The 25444-nt window shown below is 37.5% G+C and overlaps 1 protein-coding gene across 5 annotated transcripts; it reads left to right on the top strand.

The window, feature by feature from the left end:
- Positions 1 to 1604: 1604 nt before the first annotated feature.
- On the top strand, positions 1605 to 24905 carry LOC118157455 (solute carrier organic anion transporter family member 1C1-like). Of its 5 annotated transcripts, none has more exons than XM_035311801.1 (16): positions 1630 to 1753; positions 4830 to 4888; positions 5929 to 6083; positions 8289 to 8430; positions 8517 to 8649; positions 10784 to 10899; positions 11690 to 11836; positions 11953 to 12051; positions 12908 to 13153; positions 14657 to 14821; positions 15341 to 15536; positions 16972 to 17134; positions 18192 to 18376; positions 19199 to 19263; positions 21195 to 21312; positions 21889 to 23202. In XM_035311801.1, the coding sequence occupies exons 3-16, from the start codon at positions 5952 to 5954 to the stop codon at positions 22103 to 22105; spliced, it is 2124 nt and encodes a 707-aa protein (XP_035167692.1). In that variant the 5' UTR covers positions 1630 to 1753; positions 4830 to 4888; positions 5929 to 5951; the 3' UTR covers positions 22106 to 23202. The 5 variants fall into 5 exon arrangements, 3 of the variants coding, with proteins under 3 accessions (XP_035167684.1, XP_035167692.1, XP_035167701.1); XM_035311810.1 differs by having other exon boundaries at positions 1650 to 1753; positions 4871 to 4888; XM_035311793.1 differs by lacking the exon at positions 4830 to 4888 and having other exon boundaries at positions 1605 to 1753.
- Positions 24906 to 25444: the final 539 nt, after the last annotated feature.

Genomic DNA, 25444 nt, shown 5'->3' with positions numbered 1-25444 from the left:
ATAATTTAATTAAAGGAAACAGAAAAGGGTGTGTGTGGTGGGGGGACAACAAGCAAAGGCCATGTGGAAGCACAGAGGGAAGAAAAAAAAAAAGTTTTCTACTTGTTTGGCCATATTCTCTACATGCTTGGCCATGTCTTGGGAAGCAGGGCCTCAATATATGTAGTGGTTGTCTGGGAGGACAGACATCTTCATAAGGAAAGCCTCCCTTCTCTTTCCAAACACTCACCTTGTATTGCTGAGTGTGACACCATATGGCACTGGATATCCCTTGGGTCAGTTTAAGTCAGCTGCCCTGGTGATGTCCCCTCCCTACCTCTTGCCTACCCCAGCCTGGCTTTGAGGGGGCGTGGGTTTAGAGAGTCTTGATGTTGTGCCAGCACTGCTCAGTGATAGACAAAACTGATGTGATACCAATGCTTTTCTAGTTACAAGTCTAGAGCACAGCACTGTATGGGCTGCTGCAGCAAAAATTAACTCCATCCCAGCCAGACCCAGTACGCTGAAAACCAAGAGAATTTTCCTGTGTACCGGGGAAGCAATGTTTTGCAGTAGCCTTAGAAGGGGATGGGTTGGGAGGAATACAATTCTTGTTGTTTTCAAGGCAGAGTGTGGCCTTTTCACCAAAGGTGGTTTGAGATTGCAGACTGGATTTGTGACATAGGATTCCAACTGCATTCTTATTTTATAATTTTATTAATGCCTGCATGTGAATTGCCATGCCATATAACCTTGGTGTGACTACTATTTTCTTGATAATTATGTAGCTTGTTCTAGGGAACTGCCTGGTTAAACGTCAGAAATAAAAGCCATGAGCAGTGCAAGATATCTCTGAAAACAGTACTGAAGACCAAACTTAATTAAGATTATCCAAAGGTCAGGGTTATTAAGTAGACTGTAATTGCTCATAGCAGGTTAAAGAATGGCCTGGTTGACTGGTGGCAGGGAAGGTGCACAAACTGCAAGGAATGGCACGTTTTTGTGTAACATCTAGGCAGACAGGAGTCATTGTTCACATACTTTAAAACTGAGTTTTCTTTTCTTAACTACAGGTACTCTTGGGAATTAGGCATAATCCACAATAAGAGCGCAATCAAATAAAATACTTCTCGGGAACCCAGCTCAGGTTTTCTTGAATTAGAACTATAAGCCAGTAAAGGGCTGATCCAAAGTACACACAGCCCCAGTACACTTTCAGGTTGGGTTTGCATGCGTTGTTAATAACGCTGAAGTATAAACCTAAACATTCTTCAAAGCATGAGTGTTTTTTGAACACCCAGTTTGTTCAATACACCAAATGTATGGTATTTTCTCTTTCTGCAAGTCCTTGGCTGGCTCTAGCATACCTTAGATGACATTAGCCATAGACTAGGGAAATAAAACTTGTTATCCAAATACATTTTAGCTATCAGTAGGATAGCTAAAGCAGGAACACTTCTGAAATTGGGAAATCCAATTTTTAAATGCCAGGAAGGTGTGAACTATTTGAATTTATAAACTAAGTAAGCTGAGGAAATCAGATGTTTCACAAAATTAATTTTTGACCACTGTAGATAAACACGTATTTTGGGACCTTTAACAGAGGGCAGAACTGGGAGGAGACAAGATTAAAACTGCCTAAACCATAGTTTGTGTTAGAAGTTAATGATTCTTCTACCAAGTACCAACACAGCCTTGCTTAAGGAGAGAATCTTCTGGCTTTTGAGCATTTGTGTGGTAATATAACTGCTGTTGTTGTGGATACAGAACCTAGGTAGGAACCTCTTTAATATTCTTTTTGTTTGTCTTAACCGCGAAATGTTGCCATTTAGCGTTTGCGGCTAACAAACATTACCTGTGTAGTACTGGCTGCGTTTCCTGTGACCAATTACACCGCTAACATTCCTGTTGTAAATATCAACATTTTAATGATGGCATCATGGATTTTTATGTGTCTGTCTGAACTGTAAGCATCATATGTCATGAACAACGAAAGTAGCATTTAGGCCTGCATGGTGCTGTGATATTCATTTGTCATATTACATTAAGTTGACAGGTCTTATTATGAATTGTTAATGTATTTAAAAAAAAACATAAAACAACTAGATTAGCATTTCAGTTACTGTAAATTGATACAGTTCCATAAACTACTGGAAGAAATCTGTTTCTTGATTTGTTATACTGTAATCTATTGGGTAGTGATACAGCTGCTGAGAATGCCACCACAGTGAAAAACAGCCCAGGGACTTAGTGTCTTTGTTGGATTTTAAAAATTTATCTGAATCATTGTATTTTTCTTTTATAACTTCAATAAAATCTATCGCCTTGACATTTGTAAAATCTGTTATTCGAGCTAAGTTGTTTAACTTGGTGTTCTTATTCACATTAATTTGCATATAATTAGGGAGCGGAAAACCAAGCTTTATTTTTATTTTTAATGTTCAATAAGGGGTAGATCTACCTTGCAGGAACAGAGCTAGGCCCTATAAGATCATATACCATGAAACACTGAAGAAGCCTGTGGCTGTCATTTGCAAGGGTGGCTGCTATCCTCTGGAATGGGCTTGCGAGGTGCCACACACTTACCATAATACTGTGAAATCTCTCAGCTCTCTCCAGCACAAATTATCCACACTGATTACTGGTTAAGATGCTTCATCTTCCCTCTTCTGTTTCTCAGAAGAGTCTGTATTGAGCACAAGACCAAACAAATGTGACCAGCTGTTTATCAAATGTTCCTTGAGTATGATGGAAAATCGAACTAGAAGAGCATTACCTTTCATTCTCACAGTATGGCTTGGGGCTTCTTTGTTTGTTTGCTTTCCTTATTCTTGCTTTTGGGAATCGTATTGTCTTCTTCCTTGAGGAAGGAAGTCAGTGTGGATTTTGTTTAGGCTGACAGACTACCTAACTAACCTAAAATGTTATTTGACTGATCTTGCCCTTCTGCAAATACAGATACCTCAGGGAATTACTACAGCAGAATGGCTTGTGAAGGTGAAGTGTAATAGTTATAGAGAAGTCATATAACTGATTGAACACATTTGATACTTTTCATTTCATACTTTCATTTCATACATTCCTTACACATTTCATACTTTTCCTCAGCTTGTAACTAGCTCCTTAATTTATTAAAGACGGAAAAAAAAAAAAAAAAAAAAAAAAAAAAGTGAAATAAAGCTAAAATAGCAACTTCATCAATACGTTTCTTATCTTCTTGTGGCATGGCATTTTCCCAGCCCTGATCTCCTCTGTCTTCAACAGATTTCCATGTAGGTCAAGGTCAACTGAGGACAGCAGGCGAAGCTGCCAGCAGCTCCAACTGTTGATCCTTGCACATAGCTCACTGACATTTGTCCAGCACAGGCTGCATCATCTTTTCACTTCCCCCTCTCCCACTCTTCTCCAGCAAAAGTGGCACCTTCTCCAGTAGTATCTTTGCAAAGCAATGATAAGACATTATCCACCACTGACAGGAGCTGGTCACACTTGTTCTTGCCTGAGCATCCTTCCCTAGATCTCTGGAGAAGCTAATTACCATCTTCTAGCTGGCTTCATATTTTTCTGTGCGCATCAGTTAGCTTTTGCCCCCAGAAGATGAATTTGACTTAATTTTTCTTCTCTTTATCAGCCTGGATCTTGCTTGGTACCCTAACCTCTACCTCTGGCTGCCTTTTTCACTGTTTACCTCTAACTTCTTAACCTTTCCTTTGACACTTACTGCTCCTACTTTCAATATGACTGTTCTCCTTTTTTGTGCCTCCACAATCTCTCTTTGAACTATTTACTAGGATGCCCTGCTGAACTTCTTCAGTTACAGTTCTGGATACCTAACTGCCTTTGTCTTTTCTCTACTTTACCTCTTATTTCTATCCACGTTTCTTCTCTCCCTTCACACCTTCCCTCCTTATATTCAGATTCTACCTTCAAACTCTCTAAAAACTGCCACTTCTGTAGGTCTGTTACCTGCAATGACATGTTTTCACAGCATCTTACTGTAGTCCTTTGTGTATCCTTGTAACAGGGAGAAGCTAATACCTTCACATTACATCAGGACAGTCAAATTTTAGAGGACGATGTGCTTATAAGTACTGACTCCCTGAGTGCTAAAAATCTCATTTTACAAGCATTTCTTCTGGTAGTTGTGCAGACATGAGGAAATATCTTTTCCTCTTCTTCTTCTTCCTATCTGTCTGAGGAAGGATTTTTATTTTATTTTTTATTTTCTGTGGATCTGTGTTCTGACCCAGATTTACAGCACAGCCACAGAAGCAGTGGTACTTTCATGAGTGAAGGGTGTGGGAAGCAATGGGAAAGGAAAGGTATTGTTTCTGCCAGCATTAGTATCTAAAGAACATGCTCATTAACTTAATCACAAGAATTTTTTATTTTATTTTATTTTTTTGTGTGTGTACTTGTTTTAAACATTCTTATGTGTTAACCCTGTTCCATCTGAGTAAAGAAAAACATTTTTCACCATCATGCACTAGAGCAATGCCTACCCTTTAAATGCTCTGAAAAGTGTTACTCTGCCATATGGCCTGTAGCAAAGCAATTTGCAAATGCAGATGGACTTATTCCAGCACTAGAAAAGTTCATCCAACTTTTTTCAACTCCATTCAAGCATGGAAAGCTTCTCTTTGTATGAGTTTCCTCCCCTCTCTATCATTCTCACTCTTTTCTGAAATGAGCAGAGTACTGTGAAAGGTGAAATAAATTAGTTCCTGTGAGCTATGATTTGGGGTCACTAGTGCCAATACTCCTATCTCCTCCGTGAGTCAAGATCTACAGGATCTGAAGAAGGCTTTGTTTCAACTGATCCATTTTTTTTTTTCCGAGGGGCTCTGCAGTGTCATCTGGATCTTCCTTCAGAAATCTGTTCTGTTTGTAGTTGGAGTTGCACAAACGGGCAAGTGTTTTACTTCTTTGAATAAACTTTGCAAGTATATATGTAGACTTCCCTTACAGCATTTCACTGAAATATTTTTCTATATAATTCCTTACCCATCTCTCAAATATAAAGATTAAGAAACTGAAAAAAAAAAGAAAGAAAAAGAAAAAGCTAAAGTATGTAACATTCATTGAACTAAAACCAATCCAACTTAATCATGCAACTAGTCTTTCAACAGAAATATATTCTTCAAAGGAGGAAATATCCTTCTATATATAGATATATATTCTATAGATATATATTCTATATATCTATATCTTTCAAAGGAGGAAATGATCTGTCCTCTTTGGATACTAGGTGTTCTCTTCCCAGGGGAACTGGAGCAGTTCTGCTTAAATCTTGACTTGCAGAGGACTCCATGTGTCAGGGAATATAGATAGCATTCTGTGGACAGAAGGGGACTAAGGACATCCAGTATACTGCAAGAAGAAAAAACATATAAGCTCGTTAAAGAGGCCAGGTAGATAAAATAATTTATTATTTTGTCATCAAGAGTTGTTTCCAACAAGTCAGTGCAAAAGGACAAGCTGGATGGCACAGTGTGATTACACGTCTTTCCAAAATGCTGATTGAGTCCTAAGCTGCTTGACTCACAAATTCAGAGCTCCCCTACTCTCTGTGCTTCACTGCTGATGCTATATTGACCCCTCTATTTCACTTTTGGGCAGAGACTTTTTCTCTTACTCTTTTGTGGAAATAGTCTTTTTAGCATTAAAATCACTATAGACAGAAAAAAGTGGGGTGAGGGGTGGGGGTAGTGGAGAGAGTGAAGGAGCATTTCACTTTAAAAGAAAGATGTCAGAACAAGATACTTCCAAATTTAAACAGGTATATGCTTTTAAAGATCTAAGTCCTTGAGCCAAACCTTTCCAGTGGAAAGATTCAGTTTTATCATCTCAGTGTTTTCTTGTAACTACTGTTTCATTAGAAAAATTATCAAACAACTCTATTTTGACATATGTATTTTTATATCAATTATTGTTTTCTCTTGGGTTCAGATCACTGAGCAGACAAATCAACCATGACAGTGGAAACTGAATCCAGCAATGTGGATGACTCAAATCAGGAAGCAGAGCCTGTCCAGATTTTGGATGATGAAGCAAACAAAAATCTACCAGTCAGAAAAAAGACTACCTGTTGCACAGGACTGAAGGTTTGGTTCTTATCAATATCACCACAAATTACTGATGTGATATGTTAAGAAATCTCATTCAAGGTTTGACATTATAGTTTACTTACTTCTTGTTCCCCCTGTCTTTCTGGAAACAAATACACACTGCAGATGCAGGGAATGGTTGGATCTTATCTAACTTTCCCTAAAAATAATAAAAAAAAAAAATTAAAAAAAATCTACTCTAACATGTTTACTCTTAAATTACTTATAGTTAGGTCCCCATTTTGGTCACTGAAGAAAAGGTAGTCTCCAATGGAAGACTTGAAACATCCTAAAACAGGTAGCTACAATACATTGACGTCTGGAGGTTGCTATCAACACCCATTTTTAGAGCTAAAATGAGGTGAGATGAATCATATTGCAGGATTTCATCTAATCCATTTATTCATCCAAGCACTCACACTTTCAGAAGAACACAGGAACAACAGACTGAACAAAGCTAGTAAACTAGTGAGAATTTTGCTTTCATGTTAAAGACTTTAGTATTTATTGCTTGTGGCTCAAGTACAAATAAAAGATTATTTGAAAAATGTAGGGAATTGTAAACTTCTCAAACACACAGAGTGGTTTGGCTCGAGTATCAGGCAAAGTTTGTTATATTTCTTCTTTTATCTGACTCACATCTGCAAAAAAAGACACCTACAAAAATAGAATCTGAGCTCTCTGGGAGACTAACTTTACCGTCATATACATCAACAGCGCTTCAAGCATGTGGATCTGTATCTGCATGTTCCTGTGACTGACTTTATGGCAATTAGAGTTTAATAGACATAATACCTTGGAGGTAACAAATGACAAACTGTTCTTCTACCTCACCTTCCTGTCAAATATTTTAGGGTTTACATGGGGACTGCATTTTCAAACCCAAAATATCTAAGTCATTTTTGTTTGTGTTTTCATGCTTATCAGCAGTTTGCAGTTCCAGTCAAAACCTCTGAGACCGCTGCTGGCATAAGGCAGGAAAGGTAGTTCTCACACACTTTTTTGCCAGTTGAGCTCAGGAAATCCAAATCAGATCAGGACAAAAGCCTGCACTTATGTGATTTTATCTTCATTCCTTGACCAAAAGAAAATAAAGGTACCTATTTTCAAGCATGTGCTTGACTTCATTTCTTACAGTAGATAGAATTGCAAAGTCTGAACCTATATTTACTTTTGTTTACTTACCCAAAATTGTGCTGTATTGGAACTTTTACCCACTGAGCAATAAGTCTATTTGTTTTTAGATTATGTTGAAATAGTTAGATAATATTTAAACAAACTTTGTTTAACTTGTTTTCAAATACACCTTTATTTGCAAAAGCCACAATGTGTTTTAGTGGAAGTAACTATAAAATTACAAAGAATGTCAAGCTTCCCTTTCTGAAATATATGATACAGAAGCAACACAGAGATGATTCACATATTTCCAAATATATTTTAGACAGAGAGGAACTCAAATAAGTCTGTACTGCCTTCCCCATACTAGGATACCATGAAAACTTGCATAAAGCCTTTATTTTGGTGTCATATCTAGCTATATGTTTGAGTTAGAACCAGTTATGAACTGAGATAAAGTAAGTGACATGTGGCCCAAGCAGAAGATAATTGGAGCTAAGATTGATTTTAGGTTGGACTAGTTTCATTAAATCTATCATGATGAGGTATTTCACCTGTGGCAAATTTTTACATTTCCATGACATCTAGAAATCTCACCATTTTGATTGCCCAACATGGGCCTCAGCTTTTTGATAAATTTTATCCACAGGATGACAGTAAGGTAAACAGTCCCCAGTGAGTTGTCTGCCAAATTTAAGTTCTACAGTCCATGGGATTCCTGCTCTGGAATACCTATGATCAGCAAGGCAGGGAAGATCAGGCTGTCTGATCATTAAGACAGCCATTGCAACCCTGAACATGAATAAAACAAGTGGCTGCTTTCAGTGCAGCATCCAGCACCAGCCCTTTCCTGTGGGGAGAACTTAAGCAGGGAGCAAACATCATTGAGTCCACCTTGACGCCACTCTCTCATAAGTAGGGTACAAGAAAATTCACACACAATGTTGTCACTAAAATTTGAGTAACAAATAAACACCATGATGCTTGTTCTGCACAGTTTTTAAAATATTTTGATCTCTATGGGACCAGTTTTCCTGTCCCTACTTCCCATTTTATTTTTATTTTTTTGTCTTAATCTTCCCTCAGATGTTTCTCGCTGCTTTATCGTTCAGCTACTTCAGTAAAGCATTGTCTGGTACAATTATGAAAAGTTCCGTCACACAGATTGAACGAAGGTTTGACCTTCCATCCTCTACTGTTGGTTTCATCGATGGGAGCTTTGAGATGGGTAATAATATTCTGTAACATGCACAAACAGTTTAGAGAACTACAAGATGTAGCATCTGCCATTAATTTTGGTTCATTACTTTCTAGGTAATTTGCTGGTTATTGCATTTGTAAGCTACTTTGGAGCTAAACTTCACAGGCCCAAAGTCATTGCTGTTGGATGCTTTACTATGGCTTTGGGGAGTCTTTTAACAGCAATGCCTCATTTCTTCATGGGATAGTAAGTACTTATCAAGACTAATTTCAATAATGTATCACAGAAGTTAGATATTGCTTTCTGATTTTTGAATGAAAGCTGGTGCATTTTGAGACTTGGATTTCCAAAGACCTATAGCACCTCACTTTAATGTGCAATGAATCGCACACACCACTGTTCATTATATCTGGCTGAAAAAATATGGCTCTTCTGAAGTAAAAGTTCAACTTCTGGATAAAACATGAAAATCAATTTGCTTTCATTTTCAGTCAGACTTCTTCAGAGAAGAGACAGAGAAGAAAGTGATTCTACAAAATCAGTAGATTTTTTTTTTTTTTACAAAATCATTTAAAAAATCATGTTCTTTGAAAGTCTTTAACCATGCTACTACCCTGATACTATTTCTTTAACAAATTATATACTCTTTCTGAATGGCTAACTGTAAGAACACCTTATTGAGAAAATCAGTGGTAATATAATAATGTGGTATTGCTGTTTGCTAACAGAGATGTCAGGATAACGTAGTTGGGAAAGTCAGATTATTATGAACCACAATTTCCTATACCTATCAGAATTCACACAATATAGAAACCACCTATATGACTTCCAGACAAAAAAAAAAAAAAAAAAAAAAAAAAAAAAAAAAAGATTGAAACTTGTGCTGTTTTGAGCAGGACTTTAGCCATCTCTGAGCTGATAGCCTTATACTGGGTGACATCTCTACCTGAAATCTGACTTTATTTATAGTAACGAGTAACTCTCATATAAAATCAGGGCTCCAGAGATTACTCATTGAAGAAATCAACCTACAGAAGTTCTCATTGGAAGAAATCCATCTCCTTGAAAGAGGAAACCAGAACCTTGTTGTGTAAGATGGTGTATTTGTGAAACAGATTCTGCCCTGTTCTGTAGCAACTGCTCACACAAAGCAGCCTTTGAGCTTCAGAGCCAGCAGATGCATCAGTGCTCATAGAACTGGTCCAAGGGCATTTTCTGTTCCAAATGCTCATGTCTGGTTAAATTGATTTACCATGGTTGGTTAAAATAATTTTTATGCATCTTCTCCCGATTCAGAGAATTACTGTATTTTGCTTATATGCAATAATGTTACTAGCCATAGCTTTGATAACATAATGAAACACATTTTTGTTGCTCTCTTAAGTGCATTAGAATAATTTAAGCTAAACTAATACAAAAGGAAACCTACAGAATACATATATATATGCATATATATATATTTTTGTCATGATAGTGGATCTTGCACTAGCATTAAGACTTTTTTTCACTGTTTAAGCCAAGCTATGTATCTGTCTACACTAGGAAACTCATAAAGTCCCTCATGAATTTGGGTCTCAATTTTCTCCTGTGATGAACACTCTTTGTTTTAACTTCAAAAATAAGCCTGCCTGATCTAATAGAGCCAGCCCGTTTCCTAGAAGCAGATTGTGTGTTTTACCGTGTTGTTCTTTCTACACTCAGTGTACTTTGCACCTTGACAGAGCTCATATCTGGGAAAAGCATGATGCTAAAGCAGTCAAAAAAATTCCAACACCTGAGCTGCTCAGCTGTCTGCCCACAGCATTGCCCTGCTTCCCATATACACAGCTAAAGAGAGTCATTTAGAGACTCTCTTTATCTACCTGCTACTATACAACAGCTCTTTCTAACTCCAATGCCAAATAACTGGCAAATAGGTACCTCCCAAGGATGACTTCTCCCTTCCTTACATCTTCCCCATCCTCCCACAGATATCTATCTAAGATAAAAAGGGAGATTCACAATCCAGAGATTCTCCTTTTTCTACTTCACAGTTTGGTCAACATAGGGATCTCACTTGGAACAGACCCTAACTGTTGACAGCAGAAATTCAGTCCTACCTGAATTACTTTCAAAAGCCCTTTTGATCTTTCCAGCTTAAAAAGTTATGTCTTTCAAATGCATGATTCTAACTTTTATTTGCTCTTTAGTTTTGCTATTCTGTATTTTAAAAATGTGCTTCAGTAATTTTCCTTCTTGCTCCTTCAGTAGCAGTCTGGATTGATATTTAAACAAAAATAACTTTCTCTTTAGGTAAACAGCAATTGACTTATTTCTGCCCTACTGCACTGGTATTTACCTACAGATCATTGCTTCTAAATGTACAATTGTGTGTTTTCAGTTATAAGTATGAGACAGCATCACATACAGCATCTTCTGCCAACTTAACTTCAAGCATAAATCCATGTTCCCTTCGTCAAGATGTGAACAAAACCTTGTTGGAGGCTTCCAAATCAGGTAAGGAACTGTAAGCACAAATATAGAAATTAGTTTTACCTTTGGTTGCAAATTATTGCCCAATACAAGATGCCCAATTAGGTTTCTAACTTCAGTCTCTACCTACCTGAGAACATTACCAACACTTCAATGCATTTTGTTCATTTCTTCTGCTGAAGAAACATTCAGCAAACACAAATTACTGGGATCCAGATCTCAGCTTTCCTATGTTCATACTTCCAAATTACAATGAAATCACCCTAAACTGAAGGAGATGCTGAGACTGCGTGCAAAGAGATTTCTGAAAGGATTCAGTTACCCAGAACCAGGGGTTTGGGGGCTGGAAGAGATATGGAGGTGGGTGAAGTTGCACAGAGTTAACTGGAAATAAATGGAGATCTCTATGATCTTACTTAAAATATGGAATACAGCTGTTATACAGGTTGCTTTGCATGGGTCATGTATAGAGAAAGAGTCAAGCTGTGTCCCACCAATCTTCTCAAACTTCTGGTTTTATATGCCAGATAATATATTTGTGATAATATCAGTCTGTATTTTTTTTCATATCGACATTTTTTCTGATGGGTGATATTTATCTGTATCTTTAGAAACCAAATAAAATGGAGGTGGAAGAAAGTGATACTAAAAGATTATTAAAAGTTATAATGTGGTTGACAGCCTGCCATTAAACTTCCATAAGGTGAATGCTGTTAATACCTAAATACTAAGTTTTCGCTGAATTTCCTCTGATTTGTCACTATTCCCCATTCAACTATTCTATTATGAAAATGTAACCTCTCATTATCTACAGATTGTGAGAAGGAACCATCATCATACATGTGGATATATATCTTACTGGGAAACATGTTACGTGGAATTGGTGAAACTCCAATAACACCACTGGGCATCTCTTATCTTGATGATTTTGCTAAGGAAGAGGATGTTCCTGTATACGTAGGTAATCTCAACATAAAGTAAACTGGGAGATTCTTAGTGTAAGAGGTTGATCATCCCCTGCAGAAGAAAACATTAACCCATTAAAATTTACTAGCATTTGCTTCATTATATTTCCAGCATGTTTGCACACAATAGGCATGTTTGGCCCAATGTTTGGTTTTCTGCTGGGATCTTTATGTGCAAAACTATACGTGGATGTTGGATTTGTGGATTTAGGTAAGTGAAGCAGAGGTAAAGTGAAAGTAAGCTAATACCTGTTGCCAACAGGTTCCTCTACACCAGATTTTTTATATGAATTATATTAATTAAACTATATTTAGATTACCTTAATTATATTAATTTTATTATATACATTGATATAAATTTACTACATTTCTGAAAGCTTTTAGGATAAAGGCAGAATTAGAAAATGAAAATATTTTAGAACACTTCTTTAGGTTTAAAGGATTAAAATATAAATTTAATTTTAAAAATTAGTACCAAGAACTCTTACAGACTAAAGTTTTTCTAAAACGGAATCTTAATAAGAGAGTTTTGTTAGCTCATCAATTTTCTTGTTTTGTTGGGTTACCAGCTCTTTCAGCTGGGCATTTTCTGTTACCTACAATTCATTTAATGTTTGCAGTACCCTATATTCTTTTTGCCAGTTCTTGCTTATTTGAATGAAAAGAAAACACATGTATGTAATCACATCCACAGAATTCTAGAGGGTAAGGGTAATCCCCATAAGTGGTGGCCATGGCCCTGCATCCTATTCCCTTAAGAGGCAGGGACTGCCTCTGAGATGGTGTTTCCTGGCCACTCAGTTTTCTATGTGTTGGATAAGGACCTCTGGGTTACCCTGTGTGACACAAAATGGCACTGAGAATAAGATGCAGACAGACACATGAAATATAACACTGTTAAGGGTATGATTCCTGATGCCTTCAGTGGGTGAAAGGTCTCTCATTAGATGATTATCATTACCACTGAAACTCAGCCATTGTAAAAATGTAGCTATTTTAGCAGACAAAAAGTGGGAAGTTTTGTGTTCTTCCTTTAGGTAACTTGGTTCTGTTTATATTATTTCTAGGAAGCATCACTATCACTCCACAAGATTCCCGATGGGTGGGTGCATGGTGGCTTGGTTTTTTAATAGGTGGAGTGATCAGTTTCCTAGCTGCTATTCCATTTTGCTTCCTGCCAAAGAGTCTGAAAAGGCCAGCAGAAGCTAATCATGACAAAACTTCATCTAGTCTCCTGGAAAATATGGGAGCCATAAGGAAGACAATTACTCCTGCAGAACCTAAGACAATGAAGTGGTCAACAATGATGAAAGGCAAGTGTTTTGTATGTTGTATAAATATGGAAAGTAATTGGCACAAAGTAGTGCAGAAATGTGATAGTTCTTCAGAACATTTTGCCTCCCATACACTTCTTTCTAAATGAGTTAGCTATTCCCAGGAAATGAAGCTTCCAATAAATATTGTGAGAAGTCAAGGAGCTTCTTCAAGAACAGCATATGGCAGAGCAGAGATTGCTAATGAAAATGACAGATGATTAACATTCATTAAAACTTTCAATTAAAACCGTGAAAAATTCCATAAAATAATACTGCATATAAATAATGTGTGATGTCTCCAAGCACTCTTTTTGAAGGAAAAAAGCACACTGTTTTTAAGGAAAGGGAAGAGAGAGAGAAGAGGCGAAATGCATTGTAAAAGTACTTATTACAATTATTTTTTTTTTTTTTTTGGAGGTCAATGGTCTAGTGCTAAATAATATGAATTTATTTGAGCTGTCAGTATGAGAATAAAAATTGCCTGGATGACAGTTAGTTCTTTGTGTTCCCAAAGATGAGGAAAAATTCCACATTTTCTCCCAAGCAACAACCACAGGCCATGAGGAAATGACCTCCTGTTGTGCCAGGGGAGGTTTAGGTTTGGATTTTAGGAAAAAAAGTATTCACTGAAAGGGTTGTGAAGCATTGGAACAGGCTGCCTGTGGAAGTGGCTGAGTCCCCATCCCTGGGGGTATTTAAAAGACGTGTGGATGTAGTGCTTAGGGACATGGTTTAGTGGTAGACTTGCAGTGCTAGGTTAATGTTGGACTTGATCTTAGAGATCTTTTCTAACCTAAATGTTTCTGTGATTCTATGAGGTTCTGTATGTATCATTGCCTGAATGGAACCTACCTCTGAAAGTTTGCACTACAAATTTGAAAGTGGAAACAAAATTTCTGTATCAGCAGCTAAAGAAAACACTAGAGGGCTCCTTTGCAATATAAGAAGCCAAATTACTTTTCTGATCATCATAAAGCTCATGAAGACTCTGAAATGCATTGCTGCCAGAGGAAAATATGGCAGGCTAGAATGCCAGTTCTGATTGTGCAGTCCTTACAATAAGAAAGAGAGGGAAAAGATGAAGGGAAGAGATGGCTTTCCATCATCAAAAATATTCTACTGTCTTGGTTCAGATCGCAGTGGAAGATATGCCACTGGGCATCTCCACAATGACACTTGACACTTAGCCTTGAAACTGTGATGATATTCATGTAAGCTAAAACAAGGCTCTGCTTCAGAACGGAGCCCTTTTGTCTTCTCACTATAGGACCCAGGCGTTAATCTGCAGTTCTGTGTTCTTTTAAGGTTCTCCCTCCTTATCTCAACCTCTGGAGTTTTCAAGAGCAAGATTTGTTTTCAGATATTCACAAGCAAATGAAGATCAGTAGGACTTGCCCTTGGACATCTAAGAGAAACATTTTGCCCTAAATTTCATAGATTACTCACCAGTAATTATTTCATGTATATTTCAAAGCCAACTCATATATCCCTTTCTTTCAGATTTCTATACCTCCCTGAAAAAAATATTGAGTAATCGAATGTACTTTACATTTTTGTGTTGCTCACTGTTACAGTTCAGTAGCTTTATTGGTTTCTTGACTTACAAGCCAAAGTACATGGAACAGCAGTATGGACAATCTACATCTAAATCTAACTTTCTAATAGGTGAGTTACACTGTGTAGTCTACACTTGTAGAACAGACTGATGTAAATGGCAGTCTCTCCGAACTTGAATTAGATAAAGGCAACATATAAACTACAGTTTGGGTGTCTATAGAGCCATAATAAATAACTGTATTATATTATTTATATTTGTGTATATATATATATACACATAATATTCCATTCAATTATTTATACCATATTCTATTATTATAGCAAAAACACCCAAAATATTCAATGAATGGTGTGTGGGAGTTTATAATGTTTCAACATCTGACTGCTGGGTACCTTGCAAAGCGGGAGCAAACACTGTGTCAAATAGCTGTGCATACAGGGGGTTTTGAGAGTTAGACGCTTCAAAATAACATACACAACCCAAGGACTAGGCTCAGCAGAAAGCCTCTTAGACTCATTATAATACAACTTTCAGCTGCCAGGGACATCAGCCTGAGGACAGAGTTTGGCTCATAAGCTCAGTGTTACTCTTTTATTTTAACATTCCCCTTAACTAATCTCTTTCAGGACTGACATCCTTACCCCCTGTTGGTATTGGGATTTTCCTAGGAGGGCTCATAATGAAAAAGTACAAAATGGGCATCATTGGAGCAACCAAGTTTGCATTTAGCATGTCATTTTTGGCTTATGTCCTCACTCTCTTGCACTTTTTTGTTGGCTGTGAGAACCATGTGGTAGCAGGAATAACAGTGTCCTATGATGGGTAAGTATAAAATGAAGACTGTGTTTTTCTTCATGGCAGCAATAGTTCAAATAATATACTAAGATATCGAGGCTAAAATGAGAACATGCTTTTGCAATGCTTAGAGGAAGAAAACACTAATAAGTGTCATTGTCATAGTTTTTGTTGGTCAGCAGAGTGTCAGCCTGCCAAAGCACATTTGTTGCAGTTTACTTAGAAACACATTAGCAAAATTGCATTGCTACCAATGAAGGTTTAGGCCTCTGTGGGAGTGATATTGCTGTTTCACTTAGTGCCACCTCTACACCAGAAGTAATCTTCTTGCAGAGTGCATTCAGACCCAGTAAAAAGGTGAAGTATATGTACCGGAGCATTAGTAGCACATCCTGCACAGAGACAGAAAGACTGCAGCATCCTAGAATCTCAGACTGCTGTAAACTGAAATGAAGCTTTTATGCCTTCTGAAGTTGTTCTTTCCTCTCGAGATAGAACCAGGGTTTAAAAGGTACAAGCTATTATTTTTTCTAGGAGTGAATAAAGATACCAGAACAGTGGGTTTGTGCAAGAACATCATTACAAAGGACCCAGCAAAACACTAGCATATGGGTTGGCACTATCTCATGTCCATCTTACTAAGAGTACTTCATGGCTGGTGTATCCCTTTCTGCATCTCCCTGGAGGCTTTCACACAGTTCATCAATTTGACAATACAGTTCATTAATCGAGGCATACTGGTTCAAAGCTAAAAATGTGGAACATGACAGGCAAGATGCCAAGGATTTTAATATTTTATGGAAGCTGAGAACTAATTGTCTGTCTCTTGCTCTGTGCGTTAAAAACCCAAATAGTGGACTAGGAAATGTGTTTAGTAAGCTCTGAGATGAAAGAAATGCCGAGCACATAAGCTTAGTTAAACAAGAAAGAAGATGTGGGAAGATATCCCCCTGTTACAGAACTCAGTTCAGGATGTCTGAAAGTAAAGGGGAATACAGCATTCTTCATACCTTCTGGGCTCTAAGCAAGGACTATTTTTAATGATGGAGACCAAGAAGTCTAGTTTCTCACTGGTGCGCTTTTACCAACAGCTAAAGAAGTGCTTGATAAGGCTATATTAACTGTTCATAGCTCTGGGTACAACTGACATCTCAAAGACTTTCATTTTTTTTCTTTCTATTTTCTGTTTATAATTGGGAACTAGAATCAGTAGCAGCTACTTTATTTGCTATAGCATTCTGTGTAAATTTGTGATCACTTTAATATGATTGTGAGTGGGATGGAATCTGAAGCAAAGAGATCAATATTGCAGAGACTCAAAATACATATTCTGGGCTTGTGAGATGGGTTTCAGAACAGTGACACTGTTGTGTGTAAAGGGCTACACTGGTATCATTGCTGAATTAAAAGTTATTCTTACTCTGTCAAGTTGTTCTTACTCTGTTGCAACTTAACTTCTAAGCAAACCAATTCCATACCATGAAAATGCCATGTTTTCTGACTGCAATTCTGACTGCAAATGTGCCACCAATGTGTGGGATCCTGTATGTGGGGACAACGGACTGACATACATTTCGGCATGTCTAGCTGGGTGTATGACGTCAGTGGGACATGGAAAGAGCATGGTAAGGGCCTGCTCTAGCTTCTGTTTTTTTTTTTTTTTTACTAGCTTATTTTCCATTTAACATCAGGAATTCTGCAGTATAATGCTTTTAAGGGAAACCAAATTTAGTGGGGAAGAGTCAGTAAAGTATTTATGATTTCTGGCTACAAACAGCATAGAAGACATAATTTTCTCTGAATTACTGCAGATTAAGAAAAAAGCCCTAGCTCTTTGTTGTAGTTACTAACTTACATCTTTTGTGGACTGAATGTGGGAAACTAGTGATTCAGAGTGTTTACATGTTGTCTGAAGGTTGCCTGTGGTTTGCTTCTCATAAATCTCATTTTGGCTGCCCTGAAGATTTTTTAACCAGTAGTTAAATTACATTAACATACCATAATATCTTCCACGATACACATCATTAATGTAACAGCTGTTTAAAAGGCAAGTTTAAATGTCTGTGAGAGTGGGACTTCTGCCTACAACATAAGTCTGCCCTCTGTAGAGGTTAAGGTTCATGGACCACAGTTCCCCTTACATAAGCAGATCCCCATGCCCCACAAGCCCTAATTAAAAGCTATTGCTCTTAAGCTATCTGTACACCTACTGCTGATCTTGGGCAGGGACCTACATGAGTTGTGTCTTGACAGGTAGCTGTTACTTACAGCTGTGAGGTACCTCTGGTGGATCAGCCTCAGCAGAGAGGGAGCAGTGACCCAGGCACATTTCACAAAGTCAGTTAACAGGTGGAGACAACTAGCACATTCCCTTAAACCTTTCTGTTCCCCTTCAACTGGTCTTCAGGTACATAAAGGCTGAGGACAGGTTCAGAGGTCTTGAAGGTACTCCAAACGTCTTCCAAAAAGTGATACTGTGTCCACTGATAAAAAGATGCTGGAACATCCCTTCCTAGTCTGATCATTTGTAGGAAAGAAAAGAAACTGCTGCCCATTGCCTCAAGAAAGGCAAGCAAGAAAAAACCAGGATGCTTAGAAGGGTTTCAGACTCTGCCTGTGTCTGAAGGCAGGATTCCCCATTGCATGAGCAATGTCCTACCATATCTGTTTTGTGTCTTCCAGGTCTTCCATAACTGTAGCTGTCTTGAAGCCAGCAGTTCATGGTCAGGAAACAACTCTGTCACCTTGGGGCAATGTCCCAAAAGTGATGATTGTTCAGTGAAGTTTATTTATTATACAGTAATACAAGTCATAAGTGGCTTTTGTTATGCATTGGGAGGCACACCAGCATACATGATTATCTTTAGGTAAGTAAAACTGTGCTGATGGTTGAGCTTTTCCAATGAGGGGATCAAAATGATTCAGAACCATATATGCCAATTTACATATATGTTTCAGTAATCCAAAGAGAAATTTCAGTTAGTAGAAAAATGTATTAGTGATAAATTTAATTGGAATCCTGAGGGCATTGTCTCATCTTAAATGAGCATGAAAAAGAGAATGCAACCTCATCTCCCTTTCTAATTCCTTTGAAACGTTTTTCTGAGTGTTGACCATGTTAATATTTGTAAGGAGATGTCAGAGACAGGATATATAATGGATTCAAGATCAGTGCACATACTGGATGCTTGAAGTGTGGTTCCTCATGAAATAGATGGTCCTATTGCCAGATGGCTTTGTGTAGTTCCAGATGTAGCATTGTACTGAGGAATGTCTTCAGGTATAAAAAAGATGCTGCAAAAATGCTGCTACTCACAACATTTTTGTTCTAGGACAATGTGATATTTTCTATCAGGTGAGGAAAATATATGCTATGGATTCAAGGCAGTTGAGGAGCCCATTTCATTAACACTAGTATAGATTGTGATTATGACTTTAAAATTTCAATTCTCTAATTATACTTAGTGAATGGACTTCCCAGGAGACAGATACATGATAGAAAACAATAGATTCATTCACTTTTTTCATACCACTTAGCGTATTTTCAGCAATCGTAGGAAGCATTCTCCTTGCAAAGCTTGACTTTCTGTCATTAAGAGTGTTCAGTCTGAGGAAATTAACAGCAATTTAATAGGCATGTCTAAACACTTGATAGGAAAATCGTTCTTACTTATCCATCTTTCTTTCAGATGTGTTCAGCCAGAGTTGAAGTCTCTTGCAGTTGGTCTATACACACTCATTATGAGAATGCTAGGTAAGTGAAATCATTCTAAGATGCTTTTTTGCATAGCTTTAAATAGCACCAATGCAATCACCATTTGTAAAACATGTATACTTGAAATAGCTGAACATTCTGGGTTGTTCCTGAAGGTCCAACATATGCTGCAGAGTTCATTGGGAAGTCAGCTGACAACTTTGAAAAGATTTGACCTGCTGACTAAATGGTGTTGCACTCTGGGAGCCTGGTATTCCAAAATGGGCAAAGTTTCTGAAAAAAAAATATATTTTATCTTGAATTTCTAAATAATTCTGTAAGGTTTCAAACTTGCCATTAAACCAGTGGCTAAGTGAGATGCAGTGCTGCAAGTGAAACTGAAAAGAAGTGCTCTGGCAGGACTTCATTCAACACCAATACAACTTTGTCCATAGCAAAGTGCTTTCTCTACACTAAAACTTCCTTTTCCTGGTACACAACAGGTTACATATCATTACCCCTAAGCATGCAGCAATGTTTTTTTTTTTTTTTTTTTTTTTTTTTTTGAGAGTAGTTAATGAGATGGTTGATTAACATGCCTAGGCTGGCAAGAAAACATTGCTCTGTTTTCTTTTGTTCTCTTTTGTTCTCTTTGTTGATGGAATAAGAATACCAGCTTTTCAGAAACGTAGAGAAATATGTGTTAAGAATCAAGCTGGATTTGCTACAAAGCCTAAAAAAATGACAATGGCTTCCAAATTTGGGCTGTAGTCTCTACTCAGGATTGTGATGAGACATTTGGAGACAAGAAGGAACACTTATTTTGTCATATTGTATTTTCTTATTCAAACAATGGAGGGGCAGAATTTCTCCCCCACCACTCAGGACAAACAATGCCGAGTTTGGAACTTTTCTGGCAATGGGAAAAATAAAAATAAAAACGTAAAAAAATAGATTTTCCCCTTTCTTATAAGCTTCTGCTTCAGCACCTCCAGAGTATGCTCCTTCTATTGTAAGAAGGTGTAGAGCCACAGTTACTGATTTATGAAAGCTGGCATTGATCTACAGTGACTTGGAGATCAAATCTGCTCCCCTCTTTGTTATGTAAGGAATATTCCAAATATCCCAAAACAGCATTTCTCCCATCATCCTGGCTACAACCGTGATGATCATAATTATCATAACTTGCAGGCCTTTATAGATAGCTTATTGAATTCACACTTTCACAAGAACCCTAAAATACAACAGGCTGAGAATATACCTATTACAACAAAATATATTATTTCCTGTTTAAGAATACAGGATGCCCATGTAGGAGCAAAGGCAACATGAAACATGGTCCTGTGCATGTCAAAGCACATATTTCTCTGAAGTCATTTCCCACCTTTGCTTCAGCAAGGGTAGGATTTTATCCCATGTCTGCCAGCTTTTGTAGTAAAGCATAAGCTTATATCTGGCCAAATCACACTAAGGATTTCAGTTGCTCTACTCTCATTTTTGAAAAGCATATTCAGTACCTCTAGTCCCGTACACTTGGTGGTGTCTATTCAGAAAGAAAGGACTATCAGACACTACCAGACAGATGAAGGGAAGGTTAATTCAGGCTGTGTGTAGAAGTGGGAACTGTATCAGTTCAGTGCTGCAAACACACAACTGATCCACCTCTCCCCCACATCAGCTTGGCGTGTACTGGATGCCACACTCAAGAAACCAGCACGATGGAAGAATCAGTGTGCTCAACTACAAGTCTGGTCAAATCTCCACCATTAGAGTACATTCCCTGGGAACTGATGCTCCCTAGGGCGCTGAGAGGGTGTTCCAGCTTAAAGTTATTCTGATAAAAGAAAAGATTCCCCACAGTCCAATCCACCTATTGCCACTCTTAACACTCTTGCAGCAGATGACTTGCTACTAAGAAAACATAATGCTGCCTTTGAAAAAGACATCTTTTCCTGTGATATCTTGAGACATTTTTGCTTTTTCCATTGCAGCTGGGATTCCTGCTCCAGTTTATTTTGGTGCACTGATTGACAAAACATGCTTGAAATGGGGAAGCAGAAGCTGTGGGCAGCGGGGGGCTTGTAGGTTGTATGACTCCAATGCATACAGGTAAGGCAAAGTAGAGCACCACAAGCCTCATGCATTTCCTTGATACAGGTAGAAACTACTTGGTCTGTCATACTGTAATGTATGAGGCCACTGATCAAATGTCATGGTGTCAGATACTAGCTCTGGACTCAGATTTGGTCATCACAAAATTCCTGAAATTGAGGAATTTTATGATTAAACCCTAAACTCTTGGCTTTTTAGCCAGTTTTTATATTGTGCAAAAATCCTTTGGCATCAATGACAGGGACTGTTGGAATAAAATATCTATTCTAATATCCATTGAATCAATTTAAAAGACCTAGGGCTTTATAATTTAACAGCAAGAGGAAAGACATGCAAATTTACCTCTGCAACTATTTTCATAAGCAAATAGAATTTTATATATTCTTTAACAGATGTTTTTACTAGCCAAAATGTCCAGATTGTTGTGCCATTTGACTTTTCAAATTGTCTTCCCCTGAGCTACTATGTGGATTTGGTATATAAGCGATCCTTAAAAGCCTTTAAAAGTGATTTTCTTCAGTTTCTTTAGAAACAAATAACATCTGGCACTACCTTTTATGCTCTATCCCACAGGTATGTCTACCTTGGTTTATCAGCATTGTTGAGAGGTCCTTCCTACTTGCTTGCGATCCTTTTCTTTATATTTATAAAGAAACACTTTCAAAATAAGAACTCCAGACCTACAAAGAATGGAGGAAAAGAAGATGTTCCCATGAATAAAGATGATAATTGCAAGAGCAAAGAAAATTTGGCGGGTTCTCCTGATGCAGAGAACGAATCATGTATTTAGAAAGCCATCTAGACCAGTATTGCATGAATCAGGACAACTTCCTTTAAAAACAGCTTTCACAATGTCATGAATAATTAAATAATAGTTTAGAAAGTTCAGAAAGGCAAACTGGTAGTAAATCTGTGATCAACAATAAGAAAAACTTACATATAAGTATGAAATTGACTTACATATACCTGGCTATAAATAACAGACAGAACAAATTATAGGAACTGAACTAAGTGCTGAAAAGATACAGAAAAGTCTCCCTTAGCATTCTCAACAGAGCTAGTCTACAATTTTTAATGGGTTCAAAGATGAGTGGTGGCAGAACAGCCACAAAAGCCCCACAAAATGTGACGCGGATCCCATACGCAGATCTGTGCAGTGGAGTGACGTCAGAATGACGAACTTAAGTTGCACTGTGATTTCATCAGTCAGAATTCAAAACAAAAACAAAGCCTTCCAGAAAACTGCTTACACCTTATCTGAGTCATTGCAACAAACTGCCACTGCAAATTAACAAAAGCAGTATTTTTCCAGGAAATATTTTTGTCTTAATTCAGATGAACGTTTTCTGCCTTAGAGTAAATAATTATATTTACAAATCTCAAAGTTGTAGCATTTTATTAAAAAGTAATTTTTTTTTAGTTAAGTCTGTATGAAATGTAAGAACTAATCTGAATTTTGTAGCGATGTTTTCTAAGTAAAATTCATCCTGTGTATGCTAGTACTTTTATTGCTATGCCACGTGCTGTCCAGCAGAGGACACTCAAACAATAACTTTACACCTATGATTATTGCAAATCATGTATTTGTCATGTTCCTATCTTTATTGTTTTGGGAGAAATTCATCAACAGGCAGGCAAAACATTCATCTGTGTTTTCATGCACTTTTTCAGCCCAAGCCTTTAGCTCATATTTTCAAAGTTGCTTTTGTATATTTCTTGATTTGAGTTCATTCTATTTGTGTCACTTGGCTTGACAACTGTTCTTACTTTAAATAAAAAGATGTGTACTTGTGTACCATTTAACAATAGTGAATGAATTATCTGGTTGAGACTTTAAAATAGGTGTGCAGTGTTTAGTGGGATATGGTTAACAGACATGTTAGATTATTATTATTTTTTTTTTTTTTTAAAAAAAAAAAGCACATTGAGCAAAACACTGAATCCTAAGTGTTTCTCATGGCAGTCACTTAGCAGTGATTGTAGCAGCTAAATGAAAACAATGGGACTTTTTTCTAAATGAAGTGATACTTACTTGAGGCAGTCATTTGCCCTCTACCAAAACTGCTATGACTCTGCTTGGTCAAATTGTATTTGCATCTGTTTAATATATACAGATAAAGCCATAGGAATTACTTGTGGGACCTAAATGAACAAACCACCTTATCTCGCTGTTGAAATTTGGAGTGATTTTTGGCAGGGAAAGTAAATGCAACTGTCTGGTTCTCCTTGTCTTTCAGCTGCTTAGTTCAGATGATATGTTATTAATGCATCTTGGTACATATGTATTTTCCAGTGGTAACTCTGGACAGAGTTTTGGGTGAGATATTTTTAATCCCAAATCTGTAACCTTTGAAAACATATTTTATATGAACAAGTATACCAGTTTGAACCTAAAACAAGAGCTAATTCTAGATGACAGATTATGAGAATTATCCATAAGGAATCATCAATGGCAGAAGAAAGAGTTATGGCCTGCAGCAGATTTAGGAAGGTATTACTCAAAGTAAGGTGAGGAGAAGATCATAAGCTGCTTATTGAGTTTTTTTTTTTGTTTGTTTGTTTTTCATTTCTTGGGGAAAAAAATGCTTCCAGCTAGAGAGAGGTTGCAAAGCCAAGCTGCCCCAGTGTGCCACAGTAGCTTAGCACCTGCAAATGAAGGAGAGACACAGAGACAGAACTTTGTTTACTTGTCAGACTTGAAAAAAATGTTGTTCTTCCCTTCACCATTAAAAATAATGCAATAGCAGGCCATGGATCTATGGTGGAACCAGAGCAAGTCAGACACTTAATCTCATAGTACAACTTTGTAATTTTTGTGCTACTGTTGTGTCCTGAGAGCCCTCGGTGCATGAGAAGCAATGCACGTGTACGTGGATGTCCACATAGGTGTACACATAAACATGTACACAACACAAAATGGTAATCTCTGCTGCAAAGTAATTCTATCTGAGGTAAGGCAAGATATATATTGCCAAGCAGGAAGTCAGCAAGACTTCATGGTGCCTGCTACTAAGCACATTCAGGAGGGATTTGAAGAAAACTAGAGGCAAAATTCTGAGCAACCTTGCAGTTCTAGAAGGAAAGCCTAGACACTTTTTTGCACTGGTGTTTTTGACAGGAGAACAATTACTCAGTGGAAAGATGTGCATTAATGTGTCTCAGCAATAATCTGTCACTGCAGCCACAGTTTTTACACACTGACTATGCAAAACAAAATGTCCACAGTCCACATCTATTCTTTTATCCACCACTGTAAACATACCCATAGCTCTATTTGCTTAGCTGTTCAGAAAGGCAGCCCAGTTTCCTTCAGATGTCTTCCTTTAAATAGTGAGGTTTCAGGATCAATACCTCTAATCCCAGAGAGGCAATGTTTACAACTGAAAAAGGTGGAAGTTGTTACACCAATTGCAGGCTTGGGGTGGAGGTTGGAGTGGTTTTGGTTTTGATGTTATGTTGTTGTTGTTGTTTTTGTTGTTGTTTGGTTTTGACGGGTGGGGTTTTCTTGTCATATGGTGTAAGAAAAAATGTTTCATTTATGTTTCACCCTTTAACATGCCTAAAGTTGGCCCCTCTTTGCATTGCTGATTTCGCCTAAGGCAGGCCAGGTGAGACCCCTGCAGAGATGGACTCGTCAGCAGTACAGGTAGCTGTTGAACAGATACCTCTCTGAATTTCCTGAACCAAGAGCTTATGAGCAATATGTTACTTGCAAACTTGCATTAAGCTCTGAGCTTCACGTAAGAGCATGAGAAAGGAGAAAAGCTGAAAGCATTTAGATTATGAGGTCTGTGAGAGAGCAACAAAAATATGAAAACTTTACAATATAATACCCTCATCTGTAAAAAATGCAACAAAGCTGCCATGCTATGGACTGCAAAATGTTTACTGTGTGTTCAGTGCTATGTACCAAGGGTGAGAGATAAAAAAAAAAAAAAAAAATACAATAAAAGCCTTTTCCTATCTTGCTACCTTCCATGCCTAAAGCAGGATGGAGAATTATTTTTGTCTTTCCTATTAGTGCAGAGGAACATAACTACATTGAATATTTCTCACTTAATAAAAAATGTCTGATGTACAAAACCATTGTAGAAATGCTCTTGGTGCTAATCATGCTTTGCTTAACATC

This window comes from Oxyura jamaicensis, chromosome 1 (genome assembly GCF_011077185.1).
Source record: "Oxyura jamaicensis isolate SHBP4307 breed ruddy duck chromosome 1, BPBGC_Ojam_1.0, whole genome shotgun sequence".
NCBI lineage: Eukaryota > Metazoa > Chordata > Aves > Anseriformes > Anatidae > Oxyura > Oxyura jamaicensis.
The sequence above is the reverse complement of the archived record's forward strand: the minus strand, read 5'-3'. Positions and strand labels throughout refer to the sequence as shown.